Raw genomic sequence first — 20,366 nt, 5'->3', positions numbered from 1 at the left:
CCGTTTCCACATTTATGTTGAACAAAAATGTCCATTTGAACAGCTTTTATGCAAAATGTTGTTACATGCAATTTGACAGACATTGTTGATCTTGGCAGGTATCAGTTTATTATGTTATGTTATGTGTATGAATGGCAGTGACATGGCCACCCTACTCACTGTACCTTGCACATGTTTAAACTAAAAACAAGAATATATAAACCTGTGTGTTATTTGAATATCTTAGTATTGAATGCACAATAGTACATTTATACATGGCACTATAGGACCAGTTTAATATAAAACACAATTTTATACAATATATATAAGTAGGGGGTCCCCGCACCATCTTTCCATCAGTTTGGGGGTCCTTGGCCTGGAAAACGTTGAAGACCCCTGCTTTAGTCGATATTTTATAATTGTTATGTAAATGTTAAAGGTTTTATACTTCTGATGATTTTCACTCTCGAGAATTATTGTTCTTGAGAGTTCTTTTTCCCAACAAAAACATTAATGCATTTTAGTTTTTGGCATCTTGTTTTTGTTTGCATTTGGTCTAGGCCTCCATGGAGTTATAGCATGGAAAACGGACACTATTACCATTTTTATAATTATTATAATTATACTTCAAATCATTATTCAAAAACCACCTGTTCAGACGGGCTTTTCCATTAAATGTTTTGTTTTTTGTTTTGTCTTATTCCCCATGTAAAGCATCTTTGAGCGCTATACAAATTTGATCCATTATTATTATTATTATTGTAATTTTTGTAATTATAATTATTATTATTATGTAAAAACAATACAAAAATAGAAAATATAAATATCTATTTAAAACTCGATAGTGTCTATATTATTTTGTTACATCCTAAACCGGATGCTTGATGCGTGTGTTCTCTTTTTAAAGCTCCGGCTTGTAACAAACTTTTGTTCCGCTGTTATTGGTTATTACCGTATTCTAGGTTTATCTAATCTTTCTGCTTTCTTTTATCGGGTGCAGTAGTTGGTTTAAATCTTTCTAAATTATTAATATCGGCGTTCCACTTCTTTGTTGTAATTAGCTGATGTGTTAGCTAACGTTAGCACATAGCCACTCCGGATGTAAACAAACTACGAAGAAGGAACTCATCTCGTGTCGTGCGACTGTCTACACTGACACAAGCGCATTATTTCAGGTTTGTACAGTGTATTTGTTGTTGTTGTTAATGGAGCACTGTATCTGTTGCGTTAATGTTAGCATGTAGCAGCTAGCTAACTTTAACCAGGGTTAAATTACATGTTGGCTGCTTTCGTCTGTCAGGTCTGTGCATCACTACTGACCTGTTTTACATGGAGTCACTCAACACGTTTGAATCAGAGATGGAGGCTGATGGACAGGGAAGCTACTCTTTGTTCCCAGCTCTGGACAGCATCGCAAGTCTTCCTGGAACCGCAGAGACCATAGAGAGGTGCCACTAAACAACATGGGGTTTTTACACATTATTTATAACAGGACAGTGCACAAAATTGATATAATTCAGTCAGATTTATGGAATATTTAGCTGTAGGTGTAGATGTGCCAGTTCTATAGATTTACTGTGTGAAGGATATCATGGGACGACTGAAAGAGGAATTATTAGACAGAATAAAATAAATAAATCAAAGGCGTATTAGGGCCACATTGAAATAAAAATAAAAGAATCTAGGCACTACAAGATTAAAGTTGTATTATTTTGAGTATAATGTTGTATCTTAATAAAATTGCAATTTTATTAGATTAAATGTATATTATTTCAAGATTAAAATCGTAATATTTTCAGAATCAAATCGTAATTTATTAGATTAAATGTATATTATTCCAAGATTAAAATCGTAATATTTCGTGAATAAAGTCGTAATTTTATTTGAATCAATTTATATTATTTCAAAATTAAAGTCGTAATATTTCAAGAATAAAGTCAATTCCTTAGATTCAATTTATATTATTTCAAGAATAAAGTCGTAATATTTCGAGAATAAAGTCATCATTTTATTAGATTCAATGTATATTATTTCAAGATTAAAGTTGTAATATTTCGAGAATAAAGGCGTAATTTTATTTGATTAAATGTATATTATTTCAAGATTAAAGTCGTAATATTTGAAGAATAAAGTCGTAATTTATTAGATTCAATTTATATTATTTCAAGATTGAAGTCGCAATATTTTCAGAATAAAATCGTAATTTTATGAGAATAAAGTTGAAATACAAATAGGATCTTATCTGTGTTGGGTTATTGAGAATGAGTTATGGAATTTGAAAAAACGATTTTCCAGTCTTGAAAAGTCATGGAATAATTTAACTGTGTTGGAAAAGTTTTGGAAATATAGTCTGTTTTATTTTAATGTTTAAAATATACTCAACCCCAAAGACGTTCAGCGTTATCTTTAAAGTGAAAGTGCTGCATACAGGTGTCACAAATTCCCACAAATGAACTCTCCAGGTAAGTTAGTTTGCTCGCTGCTGAGACGAGCCTGGGAGCATCAGTGGTCGGAATGGTTTATCAAACTTTTACAAATGACTGGGAAATGTACATTCAATGTAACGTGGCTGGCAAATCTGAAATACCAATCTTCACTGTTTAGAACTAAATCATGGAAATTTGGTAAAAAAAAAATGGGAAAGTTTTGGAAAAATCATTGTGAAAAAAGTGTGGGAACCCTGGAGATTATATTTTTCACATATGGTGAAATACTGAGCCTTTCAACCCATCATCATCACACTATTATCAGTTTAAGGACTTTAAACAGACTTTGCAGATGTTTGCTTTTGTTCCGACCAAAGAACTAGACTGATTTGGAGCAAATAGTCTCTTTTATTGTGGAGGAGGAAGTGGCTGGAAGTGGTCGACTTCAGAGCTGTCAGTTGCGTTCACTTCAACAGGGAATTCTGAGCCCTGTACCATGACAAATTTTTTAAGATACAGCTTGATTCTCATAAAATTGTGACTTTAATCTCAAAATAATACTACTTTAATCTTGTAGTGCTTTTAATGTGGCTCTAATACGGCGTCATCATTTTTGACACTTATTTACAGATTCATATTTCCCGATTCCCTGCAAACATTTTGGTTACAGTACTAATAATTTACAAAAATCACATCTCTTACATGCTCGTTGGTTAAACGTGACTGAGTGCTTCATCATTTGTTGACGTGTTCTATATTTGCAGTGAACCTCCCAGTGAAATAACGGAGAAGCCGATGCTCACCTGGCTTGATGCAGCTCAGGTATCTGCCAGATGTTTACCACAATTTCATATGTTTATCTAGTTGATGATGTCCATTGCTGATTTTTGTGTCTAAACTGTGATTTCTGTTTTACTCTTCTGTAGATTGTTCTGGAAGAAGCCGGGCGCCCCATGCACATAAAGGAGATTAAACAGAGGATTATCGACCGCGGACTTGTTCAATCCAAGTACAGTTCTTCACTTAATCTTCAGTTTGCATGTTCACCTTGTATGATCCCACTGGTGTGTGGTGGTTGAGTAGTTCAAGGTGTTTTCTGTCTTTCATCCCTAAACAAACTGAGATTTATTTATTGATCCTGAACTTATGAATGTAGAGTTCTAGATTATCTCTCTCTAAATTCCAAAACTTTTTATTTAGTGCTCAGTGAATGTGAGTGTAAATCAGAGATTGCGTTACGGTACTTTCTGCAAGTCCTAAAAAACGTTTTGATTCTAAATTTCTACTTACAAATAAATGTGTTGAGATGTTATGTTTTCATGATTGGAATGTTAATATGTTTAGATAGGATACAGTTATTTACATTTTTTTCCCAATTTTCAGTAAATTCCAATACATAAACAAAAGTTTCTGTTTTTGAATATTCCCGAGCTCAAGGTTCTGTGAAAATTTGTGGGAAATATTCTGTTTTTTTGCAACCCTAATCTAAACTGAACTAAATCACAAAATGGGCACCTTTTATCACAGTAAGGGCCAGAAAAAGTGTGATTTTTTTTCTGATCCGAGGGCCACCTTATCAACATCCATGTCAGCAGTTATATTAATGACCAATCTGAGCAATAATACAGGAAAAAATAAAGGCTATTATTGACCCTTATTGTGAACTCTGGTTGCCCTTTAAGCCATTTTTCAGTCTTTTTGTGTATTTCTGTTGTCCTTTTGTGTGTCTCTGGAGTCATTTTGTGTAGTTTGTATCATGCATGGATTTTAAATTTTCTGTCATTTTCCATGCTTATTTTTTGACATTTTGTGTATTTTTATTCATGTTTTATGCGTTTCTGGATTTATTTTGTAATTTGGTGATTTTTGGAGTCTCTTTTAGTCGTCATTTTGTGTATTTGTTTTGGGAGTTTCTCATATTTAGACCAAGGAAATGCAGGGTTTTAAATTGTTTAGTGATTAGTTTCCTCCTTTTCTCACTTTTTTCTTTTTTTTTTCCTCCACAGTGCGAAATCAAGCCTGGAAGCTGTAATGTACCGTGAGGTAAGGAGAATATTTCAGACCCAGTCTCCTGTTAAATGTGCTAACGTGCGTCCTCATTGGTTATATACACATGCTATCTGTCAGCATAGTTTTATTTCTCATTTATTATCTCATTCTGGGACACATTTCTTTTGCTTGGATCACAACCTATGGTGTTGAGTGCAATACTGTACAAGCCTCGATGTTGCAGCTTTTACTCATAAAATCTAAATCCACCTGTATGTTGGTAACAGTGGAATTGGCTCCCCCTCCCTGTTTACATTTGTTTTCAGTTTAAATTTATGTTTCAGACTCAAAAAGGGAGCAGGAGGTTCAAGAGGATTGAAAACAGAAATGGAGTGTTTGCATTGCTGGTGAGTTTTGGTAACATTAATGCCTCCTTCTTTTCGGTAACACATATATAAACAGTTTAATCTGCAGCTTTTAGAAATGCAGAGTCATTTTAATGAAGCACATTCAAAGGCTGTAAAGTCACACACAATTATAGGATTAGATCCTTTGTGCAGTAATTTAATTTGTAGCAATTATTTGACAATCAGTAACAAAACCAAGAAGAAAGAAGACAATGTCCTTTTTTTTTAACTCAAAGGTAACTCAAAATTGACCATTCTGGGTAATTTTGTCCTTCTATTGTCTTTTTTACAGCACTTTATCTGATGTGAGCTGCCATGACAGTACCGTAAATTTCCCCACTGCGGGATCCATAAAGCTCTCTCTCTATCTTATGAACAATAGATACATAAGGGAACATTAGAACATAAGGTTAATGACGTTGCACCTACATATTCCTTCCAGTTGCATTTCTTTGCAAATCTGTTATTTAAAATGTCAAAATATCATGTCTGGCCATGACTGCTGTTTTGAAAAAATATTTACAATTCTAACTGTAAATCTATTTAAATGCCCTATTTTAGTTATATTATTGTCCTGTATATGATTCTATATTTATTTCCACCATAATATTCATGTAAACCTTGCACAATGATACCCATTTTATGAAATACAATGAGGTGAATTCCTTATACGTCATCGACCCATAAACTAAGTGATGAAGATGAAGGAATATTAAAGCTGCAGTTTGTAAGTTTTTTGGGGGGTTTTATTTGGTAAAAAATCCATAATCATTTTATTATATTGTATTGCATATTATAATCCAAAGTGTTTTGAGTGGACAATGAGTCCCTTCTCCTGGTCCTGTGAATGAGCTTTAGAAATACAGGCGCATGACGCTGGACTTCAGCCAATCAGGGATCTTTCTACAAACAGGGCGAGCCCATGAGCTGTTTCAGAGTGGAGACAGTCCCATGGCTTTATATTCCAGCTTGTGTGTGAGGAGCACCTCTGAGCCTCTTCCTGTCCTCGCAGCAGAGAGTGATACGTGTTTTTATGTCTCTAAAACATCAGAAAACTCTCCAATAACACAAGATAAAGTCCCCACATTTGTTACTAGTCGCTATGGAGAAAACAGTCGTAAAGAGTTCCACACTGTGCAAGTGCACAGCGTTCCCAAGAAGACCGGTGAGGTTCATTCAGGAGGGGAAGGGAGAGCGTGGTGGCCTCACGATTCTACAAACTGCAGCTTTAAGAAACTGAAATGGATTAAGTGAACAAAAGATAAAGCACAACCATTAGGCTTTAAATCTTTGCATATGAGGGAGTGAGTACTTTTACCTGCTTTTTACCCACTATGATCAAACACTTGAGATCTAATCAGTGTGAGCACATCTGTGGAATATATTAGCACTTTGTTACACTATTAGTGGGAAAATCTTTAAGCTTCAATGTTGACCTAAATGTATATTTTTTTTAGTTTAGTTTTGCTTTAAAAAAAAAAAAAGAAACAAAAGTGCGAGAGAAACTTTTCCAGTGAATTTAAATAAAGTACAATTACATTTTTCAGTTACAAGTACGTTTTCAATTAAACATGTTCAATTACAGTTCAGTTCCGATTACAGTGACCAGCATTTTTTCCAATAACAATTAAATTACAATTATTTTTTATCCTCAGAAGATAAAAATTACAATTACGTTCTCAATTACTAAAATGCAATTGCAATTAATCACAATGACTGTACTGTACCTGAAATAAATAACCTAATAAAAGTTAACTTTCCTCCCTTGTGTTAGCTTCTTGTTAGCATCTCTTACTATAACGGGTCCTAAATCAGCTGTAAAATACAATTAAAAACAAATATTTATTTGAATCTATTGGTTACCTTGTTAGGCTTCCTAATCAATAAAAATATAGGTTATAATATTTTTGGTTTGCACATCTGAGCCTTTTTTGTGTCCGTGTACCCTTTGATTTAAATAGTTTTTAAATGGTAAAGTGTGGAAAAGCTTGATATGAAACATATTTTAACAATTGTTAACTACAGTACATATGTGTAGAACTGTACATAGAACTGTAACATGGTTCCACAGTTTTGAGTTAGAATACAATTGACAATTTTTATCAAATTTTCATGGCAATTACACTTACAAAGTCAATTATCTGAACTCAATTACAATTTAATCACGATTATGACAGCAACAGATTTTTAAAATTACAATTATAATTACACCATAAGTGTAATTAATTATCAACTACGCGATTACAATTCTAATTAACCCCAACCCTGGAATCTGCATTATTTGTCTGTTGTGTGTGTGTTTGTCTTCTTCTCTGTTTGTCCTTTAGAGTGACGTGGAGCGGCAAAAGGCCCTGCAGGCTTTCCTCAGCCCTCCACAGCAGAACACCATCTCCAGTTCAGGCTCGGGTACCTTCCTATCTCCGGCCAGTAACACTGAGCACAGAGCCAAGATCAAAAGAGGTCTACGAAAAACCCAAAATGAGAAGTACAGGCTCAAATACCTGAGGCTACGCAAAGCTGCTCGTGCAATGATATTTGTAAGTACGGTATACCCTGTGTTCATAAAGGACTGATGAATGAATGAATGAATGAATGAATGAATGAATGAATGAATGAATGAACTGCTAACATGATGATGGCATCTATCTGAGTTAGAGTTAATACAGTTGATACCTGCAGGAGAATGCAGCGCTCTGTGATGAGGTCGCTCACTTGGAGGAGAAGTTTCTGAAAGCAAAGGAGGAGCGCAGGTGAGTGAAACTCAGCCTCTTAATAATAATAATAATGATAGTATAATTATTAAACGCATTACAGCACATACAGCTGCTGGGGATGATAAATAACAATTTTTAAACTACCTGTATTTCATCCAAAAGTAGTTCACATCCACTACTGATGGCCCAAAAACACTGACAAAGAGACTTTTCTGGTGTTTTCACGAATTGAAAGCTGTGCCAGGATGTGGATTTCACGGAAACGCCCGAATACGGATGTAATGTAATATCTCGCGGAGTAAGAGTGGAAGAAAAAATCGATTGGCTGATATATTGCGATATTTCACTGCACGATTATCGAATCAATCCAAAAAATGTCCTAACCGATTTTTTTTAAACAAAACAAAAAAGCAAAAAAGAAACATTTAATGGCGCTAACATATGCCTAGTAAGTAAACACTTAGTCGCTAGGTGTCAGTGAACCACATCAGACCTTGTTGAACTACCTCACTCCTCTATCCATTTTAGCTTGGTTTAGTTGATTGCACTTTTTTTTCATAAAACATACTGGAGACTTTTACAGATGTATGAGGTTACTTTTTAAAGAACTTAGCATGATTAGAATCTGTCGTATTACATTTATAAAAAAACTTATTTTAAAAATGTAATTTGACAGTTTGATAAAAATGCCTTTTGTTTTTCATATTTGTACTTGAATTACAGTTAGTTACCATTTTCTTGTTCTCACAAGTTTAAGAAAAATGAAATAAATTGTACTTCTTTTTTATTTATTCTAGTTGAATGTTATTATTTAATGTTTACACTATCAGAGAGAGCACAGTTCACCAAGACAAATTCCTCATGTGTATTCAATACATTACTTGGTCAATAAAGTTGATTCTGATTCTGATATATCACGATGTATATTGTATTGTTTAGTATTGGGATATATCGTATCGTGAATAGTGCCATATCGTCAGATTGATGGCAATGCACAGCCCTACTATTAATGCAGTAAAGACATTTCCTAAAGACACTTTAACGCTTCATCTTTGTATTCTTCTATGGGATTCCAAACCCCACAATGCAATGCACTTTTCCTAAGTTCAAGTGACATGACCATTTGTCAACAAACCCAATGTTTGTGATGGAGTCAAAAATAATCTTGGCAGTTGCAATTTCTTTCAACTTTAAACATTTGTGAGTAAATTTTCCCAGTTTTCAGGAGAAATGGCCTACACTGTGTCTTTATCTGTGTCGTTATTAATGTTAGTTATTGTCCCCCGCAGCTTTAAACAAATTAAATTATGTTAGAGAAAAATAGGAATTTATTGTTTGCAACGATGGTTTTCTTTCTTTGTTTTAAGGCAAATTATAAGTAATTTGTCGCTCTTAAAAACTGAAAATCCTTTGGAAAAACATTAAAACTGTATAATTTGGAACAATCTCCCTGACAGCAGGAAACCTAACGGTTGTCGAGTCATGTTTTCTGACCCTCATTACAATACCTGCAGCCCAGATTTTGGCTTTGATTGAAGCTTTTTAATGTTCTTTGCTGAATTTCCTCCCAGCTCGGGGTTGCAAGCTAAATCAGGGTGTGTAATGTTTCCAAACAGTGTGCTTTTCCAATCCTGCTGGTTCAGGCTGAGTGATTCATCAAAGTAAAATCCAAATCTCACTGTGAAACCAGGCAAATTACCCAAACTTGAAAGGCTGCAATTCAGGAAACAAAAAAAAAACGAGTCGACTTTGAAGTTTTGAAGTAAAACAGTCTTTGAGTGGAAAAACCACGTCTTTTATGGCGTGAACGGCTTCCAAAGCTGTGTCGACACCCACATTTAAAAAAATGCTATTCAAATAAAGAGCCCCCGCAGGTGGATTATGTAAAATACATAATCCATACATAATCGATATTTTTTCTCTTTTTAAAATGCATCATAGAGCGAAAGCATGTTCCTGATACAAATAAACAATTTTTTTTTTTTACTTTTGTGCACAAATGACAACCTGTAAAGTATGTTGATAAAAACTAAATGTGAAGGAAATATGAAAAAAGCATGGACATATTTACATTGCTGCAGTAATGTATTAATATTGCAAAGGAAGGCAGTTATAAGGGAAAGTCAATGAATTATTGACAACCTCTTTCTTTATTTAAAGGACTATTATAACATAAAACATGCATTTTTCTTTGTACTTGTCAAAAAGTGGTGAAAGCTTTGGTTCCTGGAGTGCGATGCTTAATAAAAGTCAGACCACAGACAGTTGGGGATGGTGCAGAAAATGTTTAAGAAAAGACACGCCCCAGTCCTGTTACAGGCTCTTATTTTTTACGATATTTGCCAAAACATATTTTTTTTCCTTCTATTTTCCAGGTTTTTGCTGAAGTCTTTGCTACAGTACCAGTCCCTGTCAGAGGGTGAAATGCTGCCCACACCCAGCTCCAGCTCACACCTTCCTGCACCACCAGTGTCGTTAAACCAGGCTCCTCCAGGAGCTTCCAGCCTGGCTCCACTTCACAGTGTCACGTCAGGAACATCAGAGGACGCAGCGCTAAAAAAACCCAAGAAGGAAAGGAAAGAACGCGGGAGAGAGAACGGCAAAGAAGAGTGTGAGTTTTTAAACGGAGATGAGGAATAAGAGAAAGACTTTGGGTTCATCTTGTGTTGTCTTTAGATTCGAGGAAGATTTCCAAGAAGAGGAAGCTAGCTGACGGGTCGAGGAGGCTGGTGCAGCCCATCCCGCTCGACTCCTCTGGTCGTCCTGTGTTTCCCATCGTACTGGGAGGTTTAACAGTCTACAGTCTGGGAGAGGTCAGTGGTTTAGGTCCAGTTATGATTTACACACCTCAACTAAAGTCCTTCCAGCACTTAATGCACGATTAACACACTGCACACCATTGGCTGCTGCAGATCATCATCGACAGAGTGCTGTTCCATGATGAGTGTGCCATCTACCCAGTGGGCTTCTGCAGCACCAGAGTCTTTGCCGGCATGAAGAACCCAGACCAGCAGTGTCTGTACACCTGCCAGATCAAGGATGGAGGAGCAGGTCCACAGGTACGCACTATGGGCTCTATTCTCCCATGCGCCTTAGTCCAAAAAGACACACAGTGGCGCTGTTTTTGCCTGCGCCCTATTCTCTCCCTGTACTAAAGTCAGCTGCTGCGTGCCTTCATCCCAGTTATGCACTGTGGGTGGAGTGACTCTGAAATGTGGGCGTTCCCATTTAAATCTGGTCTTACGCACATTTTCTTGTCTGCTTAAGTCATTTTCCTCTTACGCGCTTCTAACAATGGAATAAGTGCAGCGCCTCGATAAGATGAAACATTATTTTGAACTAGAAATATGGACTTAGTTACGTTTTAAGGCACACAGACTCGTGCGTCGTGGAGCTGCTCTGTGCATGCCTGAGTTGTGCCTCAGCTGCTGCTGCTCGATTAATTAACACAGACGCAGACTTCTGTCCACGTTGCCACAGTGATGTCCAACTATTTTCATACTATGTCAAAAGTAAAACCACAGTTTGATCCGCTACAGAATAAATAAGTGAAACAAGCTGTCATATACTGTACGCGTTTCACTGGTAGTGCACGTTCAGCAGAGAAAATGATTCCAAGAGATTTAAATTTAAAGATTATCGCAACCTCGTTTTATTTCCTAGTATTATTATTGTTTGTTTGGTTAACAGAGGAACTGTGAACCATTAAAAATCTAAAAAGATGCTGGATTGATTTGTTTTTAAAAGGATTATGTCAGATGATATCACTTTTATTTGACAAACATGTACTCTGTTGAAGTAATTAATTGTTTAAATCAGTTGAATAAACTTGATCTGTAAAACGGCTCTAGCTGTGATACATTGTGTACTCTTTTTATTTATATTTTTTTGTATGTATTATGTACTCATGACTTGTTAAGACTTGCAAACAAAGTTGAGGACTTGGGACTTTAGTGACATTACTTGAGGCAGTGACTAAAGTAGTTAGTGTGAAAGGAGCAGGACTTCGTTTTACACTAGCGAATAAATAACAATCAGTTGGAAGTTAGATGTGTAGCTTTATGGATCTGCCCTGTTATTCAGAACTAATAAAAGTCAATGAAAGAGTAATATTTTATTTTGATTTATACCGTAATATATTTCAATGTCACCATCACATTCCTTTAAGACTGCAGGAGTGTTTTAGCCAGATGCTCCATTCTGGCATGTTTACATGTAAATGTGTATTAATATGCGCATTATTTACATTTCTGTAAATATTTACAATTAGGTTAAAAAAGGAGAAAAAAGTCATTTTTCAGAATCAATAAACTCAAAGTTAGTAACTTTCTTTTTCTCTCCATCTCCACAGTTTGAGATTGTCCCTGAAGAAGATCCTCAAAATGCCATCGTTGCTTCCTCAGCCCTGACGTGTCATTCCAACCTCCTGAAGGCCATCGCATCCGTCAGGTAACCATTGATTCCACCATGAAGCACAAACTCCCAGTGAGTATTTTCTAATCATTTCTTTACCATCAGCTCTAAATCTGTGATGCCCATCGTGCCGTCCGGCGCCGACTTCTTCGGATTTTCTCATCCCACCATCCAGAATCTGATCCAGAGCTGTCCCGGGGCTCGTAAATGTAGCAGGTAAATATGCTCTGCTCACTAATTATGGATTTCAGTGGAAATGCATCAATGTGGTGAAAACAGGTTCCTGTTCATTCATTGGAGCAACTGGTTTAAACCAGATAAGCTATTACACTAGTGGCCCCTAACCAGGGCCAGCCTCCCTGCCAGGCAACCCAGGCGGCCGTCTCGGGTGCCAAATTGCACCCCCCATTTTTTTTTTTAATTTATAATTTTAATAAGTGTAATAAACATAAAACAAACCCTTTAAAATCACTTCACATGTCAAAGTGCACTCTTGCCTTGGGCATCAAATATTTATTTATTTAATTTACTCTGTACTGCATTTTATTTATATTTATTATTATTATTATTATTATAGGTTTCTGGTTTGTCTTTTTGCACCATCTATTCAAACTGTTCTGATTCTGATTTAAACTATATTTATATTTGAGAAAGTAAAAGTATAGAATACAATTGTTTAAAACTGTGTTGTTTTAATTGGAAAAATAATCATAATTAAAAAAACATGTTTTTATTTAGTAATTAAATTGATCAATTTCTAGACATTCAAGGTGACCCAATATGGGGTCATAACCCTAAGGTTGAAAAACACTGTATTACACAGTAACATGGAACAAAAGCAAATGTATATCCTCAGACTTTTTTTCCTATTTATTTTTTTTATTCAGTTATGTTTGTTTAGCATAAGAAGCTTGAGATACATTTTTAGCTTTTTTTAGGGAGAATTCAGTCAGATTTTATGTAATCGATCTGTTTTTTTTCACTTTTACGTTTTAAAAATGCTTTATGTTCATATTAAGTACATTTAAAATGCGTGTGTTTAGTGCATTTGTTCCAAAATAAGGCTTCTTTTCATGTTGTTTTTGTTTTATTTTAGCTACAGATGGATTCGTTTTGAGGTGTGTCGCCCTGGAGACGGTCACGTCCCTCACAGCCTCTCAGAGGACGACGCCTCCGTCAACTTTGATGCTTACCACAGACATCAAGGTTTCGAAGAGAAAATTAAAACTGAGCACATTCCAGGTTGGTTACATCAACAACATACTGTGTCTTCAGTGCTTTCTGATGGAATGTGACCTTTGAATAAAGACTAAAGCTGTGTTCTATTTCATCCCTGCTGACCGCCAGGGGCGGTGCTTTAAGCACTGAATATTCCCCTTCGCGCATGCGCAGTGCGAATATGTATACCAACAATGTCACCAGTGACCCCTGGATGACCCAGAGGAAGTTTATATCTTCCGGTGTCACTCCAGGGTACTTTCCTTTTTTTCTTCTCGCGCGCAGTTACTGGAATACTGTGCATACAGCTGCCGTCGCTAGTAGCTCCGTGACTGTGGTAGGTCGGAGCAGCGTGCATTTGCCCTCCAGGAGCTGCGACGGTGAGTGTTTGGGTAGCGGAGGCTTCACCCATTAGCAACCTCTGTTGGCACAGGCCGCGTTAGCGCCGCCTCCCCCCAGCATATGGTTTGTGTTTGGTCCCGACGACACACGCTGACAAGGTAAGTAGCCGCTTATTCGGCAGATCAACGGTTGTCTTTATAAAAAATGAAAGAGATGGTCGGTGAAGGCTGCATTTGAGCAGCCTACTCCCGAAATTTAAGTTAGCCGACTTTATTTGTTTGCTGGTGGGTTGTGTGCGCACGCCCGGAGCCCAGCATGGATTTGTTTGCATTAGCATTACCGGCTAAGCTAGTGTCATCTTCTGTTAAAAGAGCCCAGTCTGGGTGAGGACCACAGTGCAGTGGTTTTTTTTTATTTAGTATATTGGGCCTCTACTGTGCAGGCAGCGTGCGCGCTCCCTTCCCCAGTATACGGTCCCTATACTCGCCCAACCTACGGTATCCGCGCTCAGGCTAAGCCAAGGAGTGCAGGGTGGTACCAGAAAGGCGGCGTGCGCGCCCCCTCCCTTTGTTGAATACCTGTGTTGAAATCAGTGACTTCTCAGTTAAGCTACGATGGATGGCTCACATATTTGCACATCTTGTGGGGTTTCTTTACAGCCAGAAGATGGCCACGACCTATGCCCCACATGCCTTGGCCCTGAGCACCTGGGTGAGGCGCTGTCAGGCAATCCCTGCATGAACTGCAGCTACTTGCCTCGGGCGGCCAGGGTTGCCAGGTTGGCAGGGGTGGAAGGCTCAGTTGCCGTAGTCGACCTCCCCCCAGGCCAGCCACCTCAGACCCGTCAGACACGCTCCAAGAGGCGGGCAGTGGCTGCGGCAGCTGCCCCCTCCAGGAAGAGAACGAAGTCTGACCACAGTGGGTTATCATCTAAAGTTGAGCAGCTGTCTGCTGAATTGGCTCAGATGAGATCCCTGCTGGCCGACAGCCAGCCTGTTATTCCCCTGGTGGCTGATGCGGCACTCTCTCCCCCAATGCCAACGCTGTTGCCCGAGGAGGATACACTCTCTTTGGCTGCTTCTGCTAGCCATTTCTGTGATTATGGGGAGAATTTGGATGTCGGATCCCAGGTGTCTGAGCAGGGCTCCCACTCCTCGGATCACAGTTCGGGGGCCGAGGTGGAAGACAACTCCATGCGCGCTGTCATGCGCCTGGCTCTACAGCGGCTGCACACAGTTGTCCCACAGCAGGCAGAGGCAGCATCTGCAAGCGCCTTCTTCAGGCGCAGGCCTGCCCCCACAGCTTTCGCTATTCCTCATTCAGAGGATTATCTGAGGGAGTTGCAGTCCTGTTGGAGGGACAGTAAGGCTTGCTCCCGTCTCTCTGCAGATGGGCGGACCCTGGCAGCCATGCATGATGCAGCGGGGGCCGGACTGGATCGCACTCCGCCCATCGAGCCTGCCATCGCTTCTCTTATTGTGCCCCCAGATGAAGCACTTCGAAGGGATGCTAGGTGTCCTCGACCCCAGTGTCGAATAACCGATGACCTTCTCACGAGGGCTTATGATGCTGGAGCACGCGCTGATCGCATGGGAAACTCCCTATCACACCTCATGTTGGCCCTCTCAGCCTCACTGCAGGAGGGTGGTGTACATGCCGATGCGGTCACCTTCTGTGATGCCTCATTGGAGGCTTTTGGGCTCATGTCCAGAGAGCTTGGGCGAATAATGTCCATCTTAGTCCAAGCTCGTCATCAGGTTTGGCTGTCTCAGTCAAACTTAACGGAGGCAACCAGGAGAATGCTGCGCAGCCTCCCGGTCGAACCTGGGGTGATATTTGGTCCAGCAGCCCAGGAAGCGCTGGAACGGACCATCCAGGCGGGGCAGACCAGGCAGCAGCTTGTCGGGCTTAGCCGGATGCCTCCTCCTGATAGACCCCCGGCCGGCAGGCTGAGGGGCCCCCCAGCGGTTTTTCGCAGCCACATGCCGTCGACAACTCACTCCACTGGTCGTCGTGATGCCCAGCGTCCCGCACGGAGACCAGTCCGGGATTTTCGGGGCTCTGCTCGCCTGCCCCCCAGACAATTTCGAGCTCCAGAGCCCTTCCGCCCTCCCACTAGGGCCCCGAGGGGCCGGGGGGGCAGAGATTGAGGCTTTGGGGCCGGCGGTCGGACTTTTTTCGCATCAGCAGCTCCAACAGTGGGCTACTCATGCTTCAGACCCGTGGGTGGTCGCCACCCTAACCTACGGGTACAAACTTCAATTTCGCCGTCGGCCCCCCACATCCGGCCGGGTCAGAATGACATCCATCAGCGACCCGGCAAAGGTTCTCGCATTGGACCAGGAGCTGTCTGCCCTCCTGGCCAAGGGCGCCATCGAGCCTGTAGACCCTGGGTCAGATCACCGGGGGTTCTACTCAACGTACTTTTTAGTGAAAAAAAAGACAGGCGGATTCCGCCCAATCCTAGACCTCAGAGGGTTGAACAAATTTCTGAAGGTCATACCTTTTCACATGCTGACCACAGCAGATGTCCTCAGAACGGTGGCTCATGGGGACTGCTTCACATCAATAGACCTCAAGGACGCGTACTTTCACGTCCCAATTGCTCAGCAACACAGGCAGTTTCTGCGCTTCGCATACCGCGGCCGCCGCTGGCAGTTCAGGGTGCTGCCCTTCGGCCTCTCTCTCTCCCCAAGGGTCTTCACAAGGTGTGTGTCTGCAGCCCTAGCACCTCTACAGTCTCGGGGCTTGAAGGTTCTCCCATACCTGGACGACTGGCTGATCTGTGCTCCATCCCGGGTCCAGGCGTCACAAGACACAGAGCATCTCCTGTCCCATGTGGCTCGACTTGGACTCAAGGTGAATGTGGAAAAAAGTTGCCTGGTGCCATCCCGGGTCACAACTTTTATTGGGGTTTTAATGAACAGTGTAACTATGACGGCAAAACCCTCCCCCCACCGTGTGGACGGTATTTTTCGCCAGCTCGCCTTATTCAGGGAGGGCCGCTGGCTGACCTATGTTTCTTTCCTCCGTCTTTTGGGCAAGCTAACGTCAGTCTCAGGGGTAGTCCCTCTGGGCTTGCTGTCGCTGCGCCCACTGCAGAGGTGGGTGAACAGTTTTCACTTGGATGCCAAGCGGCACAGGAGCAGGAGGCTCAAGGTCTCACAACAGTGTCTTTGCGCCCTGGCTCTGTGGAGGGACAGGGCTTACTTGCTCAGAGGCGTTCCTATAGGCTCCGTTCCATCTCGCAGGGAGGCCGTTACCACAGACGCATCCCCTTCAGGATGGGGTGCGGTGTGGCAGAGCAGGACGGCCCAGGGGCGTTGGCCTGTGGAAGACCAAGGTGCACACATCAATGTGTTGGAGCTGCGTGCGGTTCACCTAGCTCTCAAGCACTTCTTGCCGCATCTGAGGGACAAGCATGTCCTTGTGCGGTCAGACAACACGTCTACAGTGTATCACATAAACCATCAGGGCGGTACCAAGTCTGCACGGCTGCTGGAAGTGGCAAGGGAGCTCCTCACATGGGCAACCCCCCGCTTGATCAGTATACGAGCAATGCATATACCGGGAGAGCAGAACCACTTGGCGGACTTCCTCTCCCGTCGGAAACCTCCGTCGGGGGAGTGGCACCTCCACCCGGAGGTAACGAACATTATATGGAGCATATTCGGCAGGGCAGAGGTGGACCTCTTTGCTTCGGAGCAGTCGACCCACTGACTTCTGTGGTTCTCCTTAGCCGAGACAACCAGTCCTCTTGGCCAGGACGCATTGGCTCATCCTTGGCCGGATGGCCTCCTGTATGCCTTCCCTCCGTTTCCTCTGATTCAGCTGGTACTCCACAGGGTCCTTCAGGAGGGCCACAGGATCCTGCTTGTAGCACCCTTCTGGCCAGGAAGGAGCTGGTTCCCGCTGCTGCACAGCCTCTGTCGCAGCGCACCGTGGCGCCTTCCCGACAGGAGGGATCTCCTGTCCCAACTGGCCGGGCGGATTTGGCACCCCAATCCGCAACTCCTTCAACTGTGCGTTTGGCCACTGGGGGGCCCGAGACGCTCCTAAGCGTCTGTGCCGACCCAGTTAGATATACTATAATGAATGCAAGAGCGCCGTCTACTCTCCTCCAGTATGAGAACAGATGGAAACTGTTTTCCGACTGGTGTACAAGGCGGGAGGTGGACCCTGTGCACTGCCCTGTGCCAGCTATTCTGGACTTTCTCCAGTCCCTTCTGGACAAAGGGCTTTCTCATTCAACGCTGAGAGTCTATGTCGCAGCAATATCTTGCAGACATGTAATGGTCGACAATGGCACGATTGGTAGCCACAAGCTGGTGTCCCTTTTTTTGAGAGGAGCTTGGAGGTTGCATCCTCCGAGAGCCACAAGGACTCCAGCATGGGATCTTCCCCTGGTGCTGGAGGCATTGCGCCTTCCACCGTTTGAGCCCTTGGCACGAGCAGCGCTGAAGTGGGTTACCCTTAAGACTGCGTTCCTTCTGGCCATTTCCTCCGCAAAGCGTGTCAGTGAGCTGCACGCCCTGTCAATCAGCGACACATGTCTGAGGTGGAATTTGGACGGCTCGGGTGTCACTCTGTGGCCGAACACAGCTTTTCTCCCTAAAGTGCTGTCCCGCGCTCACCTCAACCAGCCCATTCGGCTGGCACGGTTCAACCCTTCTTCCGTGGAGCCAGAGGTTCAGTCTGACCTGTTGTGCCCAGTGCGCGCCCTGGAAACCTACATTGCAGCTACTGTAGGTTTTCGGGGGTCTGATCAGCTCTTTCTTTGTTATGGTGGCCCTAACAGGGGTGGTGCTGTCTCCAAGCAGCGCCTGTCCAACTGGATTGTCGATGCGATTGCCCATGCATATCGGGCAAGTAACCGTCTCATCCCATCTGGTGTGCGGTGCCACTCTACCAGGAGTGTTGCTACGTCATGGGCTGCCCTGAGGGGAGTGCCCCTGGAGGACATCTGTGCTGCGGCCTCATGGGCGTCGCCTGGCACTTTCTCCAGATTCTACAGGGTGAATGTAGCCACACCCCATCCATTGGCTGTGGTTCTTCGGCCAGAGTCCTCTGACCCTACACACTGAAGGGTGGTAAGCAGGATTCTTCGTGACTTTTCTGGTATAAATCATTCAGTGCTTAAAGCACCGCCTCTGGCGGTCAGCAGGGATGAAATAGAACGAAGAGTTACGAATGTAACTATGGTTTGAAAAAGGAGTGTTTGCTTTTAGCTTGAAGCCAGTCCCAGGATGATTTTACATTCCGCTCACAATGCATCATGGGACAGTTGAGTATGACTAGCCCACCGTGCATACTTAAAAATGTCCCGATGTATTATACATGGTACATGTATTTCTTGCGTACTCAATCTTTTCATACTATATAATGTGAAAGCACTACATACTCATTTTGACGTCAAACTTAGTGTGAGTAGTATATTAGTATGACATTTTGAACACAGCCTAAATAGGAAGAAAGTGTCTATTTGTATGGTTGCCGTGCAGACAACCCTCGGTGCTATTGGTACATTTACCGAAGTACACGTAAGTAGCAACTTAGGGTTAGGTTATAACCTTATATTGCAACAATTGTTAGGGTTAGGTTTAGTCTTAGTCACGTGACCTGAACTGGCCAATGAGGGACGCTGCGTACGGATAGAATGTCGATATTGATACGGCAACCGTACGGATAGTGTTAGCACCAAAGAGATTAGCATTTCTTTAGAGGAAAGTGTTTGTTTGCTAAAAAAAAAAAAGTGACTTTTCTATCCTAAGGGATAAAAATAAAGTTTTTAATGTTAAAAATGAAAATAGTTATTGTTATTATCTAAAGCATTATTAAGGCTTATGATGATTCAGCACAAACCTGACCATTGTGCTTGTGTTTCCTCAGGACAGACACCACAGTCTCCCAGCTCATCTCATCAGCACCACCTGACCTCCCTCACCATGAAGCCTTCCACCTCCTTTTTCAGCTCCTGAGATTCTAAATCCATCTGTAGACGATGAAACAGTCAGAAATACTTTAGACTCAGAATGAAGCAGCTCACAATGTGCTGGGCTGCTATTATCAGAAGGATTGTTGGTTAGATCAGTGCAAGTATTAACATTCATGTATCAAACATCTTGTTACAAAGTAGACTTTATTAACTGTGCATTGGCAGCCAACAGTTGTTACACTCATTCCTTCAAACAGGATTTAATAAATTCCTATAATGCCAACCATTGTGTGAAATAGAAATAAAAAAAAAAGTCTAAGCTGTTTAAAGTTGAAGTATACTGTATTTTCCAGGTGAAGCATCAACAAAGAGTGAATCAAATAATCACTTTTCCACAAACAGCTTTGATTAAATATCGATCAGTTTGATATTCATTTGTGCAAATTCACAAAGTCATGACTTGTAGCGTAAACATGTTACAACCTTTCACCAGCTTTAATTTTTCACATTCAGAGCAGTGCAGTTAAAAAAAACATATTCCCTAATATAATCTAAGTTCAACAGCAAGAAAATATTTGATAAAACAAAAAAAAGAATAAACATTAAAAATAAAATGAAAATCAAAGCTAAACCTACACAGAAAGGCTGGGGTTTAATAACTTTTTTTTTGTTAATTTTCAGTTTTGAAAATGCCACAATAACCTTATAGAAGTGTTTCACTAACTTTATTGCCCCCTGTACCCCTTAACTTTTATTTCTTATCACATGTACCCCTTAGCTCATGTTATACATCATTTATTTGTCTGCTCGCTCATCTAAACTGGAATTTATGCCTTTTAATTTATTTATTTCTGATGTTTTGCTCATTTTAGAATTTGAATTTCACCTTTTGGTGTATTTTAAAGTGTTGTACCACAAAGTATTATTGATGGATGAGGAGAAA

At 41.2% G+C, this 20,366-nt stretch overlaps 1 protein-coding gene across 2 annotated transcripts; it reads left to right on the top strand.

Moving 5' to 3' along the window:
* Positions 1-894: 894 nt before the first annotated feature.
* tbrg1 (transforming growth factor beta regulator 1) lies at positions 895-20,364 on the top strand. 2 transcript variants are annotated; one of them, XM_028464802.1, is made up of 15 exons: positions 895-1,154; positions 1,280-1,427; positions 3,170-3,227; positions 3,332-3,414; positions 4,412-4,448; positions 4,739-4,801; positions 7,129-7,338; positions 7,481-7,551; positions 9,891-10,126; positions 10,192-10,328; positions 10,428-10,574; positions 11,867-11,964; positions 12,034-12,137; positions 13,025-13,170; positions 19,378-20,364. In XM_028464802.1, the coding sequence occupies exons 2-15, from the start codon at positions 1,309-1,311 to the stop codon at positions 19,420-19,422; spliced, it is 1,554 nt and encodes a 517-aa protein (XP_028320603.1). In that variant the 5' UTR covers positions 895-1,154; positions 1,280-1,308; the 3' UTR covers positions 19,423-20,364. The 2 variants fall into 2 exon arrangements, with proteins under 2 accessions (XP_028320603.1, XP_028320602.1); XM_028464801.1 differs by having other exon boundaries at positions 12,034-12,144; positions 19,378-20,363.
* The last annotated feature ends 2 nt before the right edge of the window (positions 20,365-20,366 follow it).

The sequence above is a fragment of the Gouania willdenowi genome, chromosome 13 (genome assembly GCF_900634775.1).
Source record: "Gouania willdenowi chromosome 13, fGouWil2.1, whole genome shotgun sequence".
Classification (NCBI taxonomy): domain Eukaryota; kingdom Metazoa; phylum Chordata; class Actinopteri; order Blenniiformes; family Gobiesocidae; genus Gouania; species Gouania willdenowi.
Note: the sequence above shows the minus strand (reverse complement) of the source record. Positions and strands in the feature narration are given on the sequence as shown.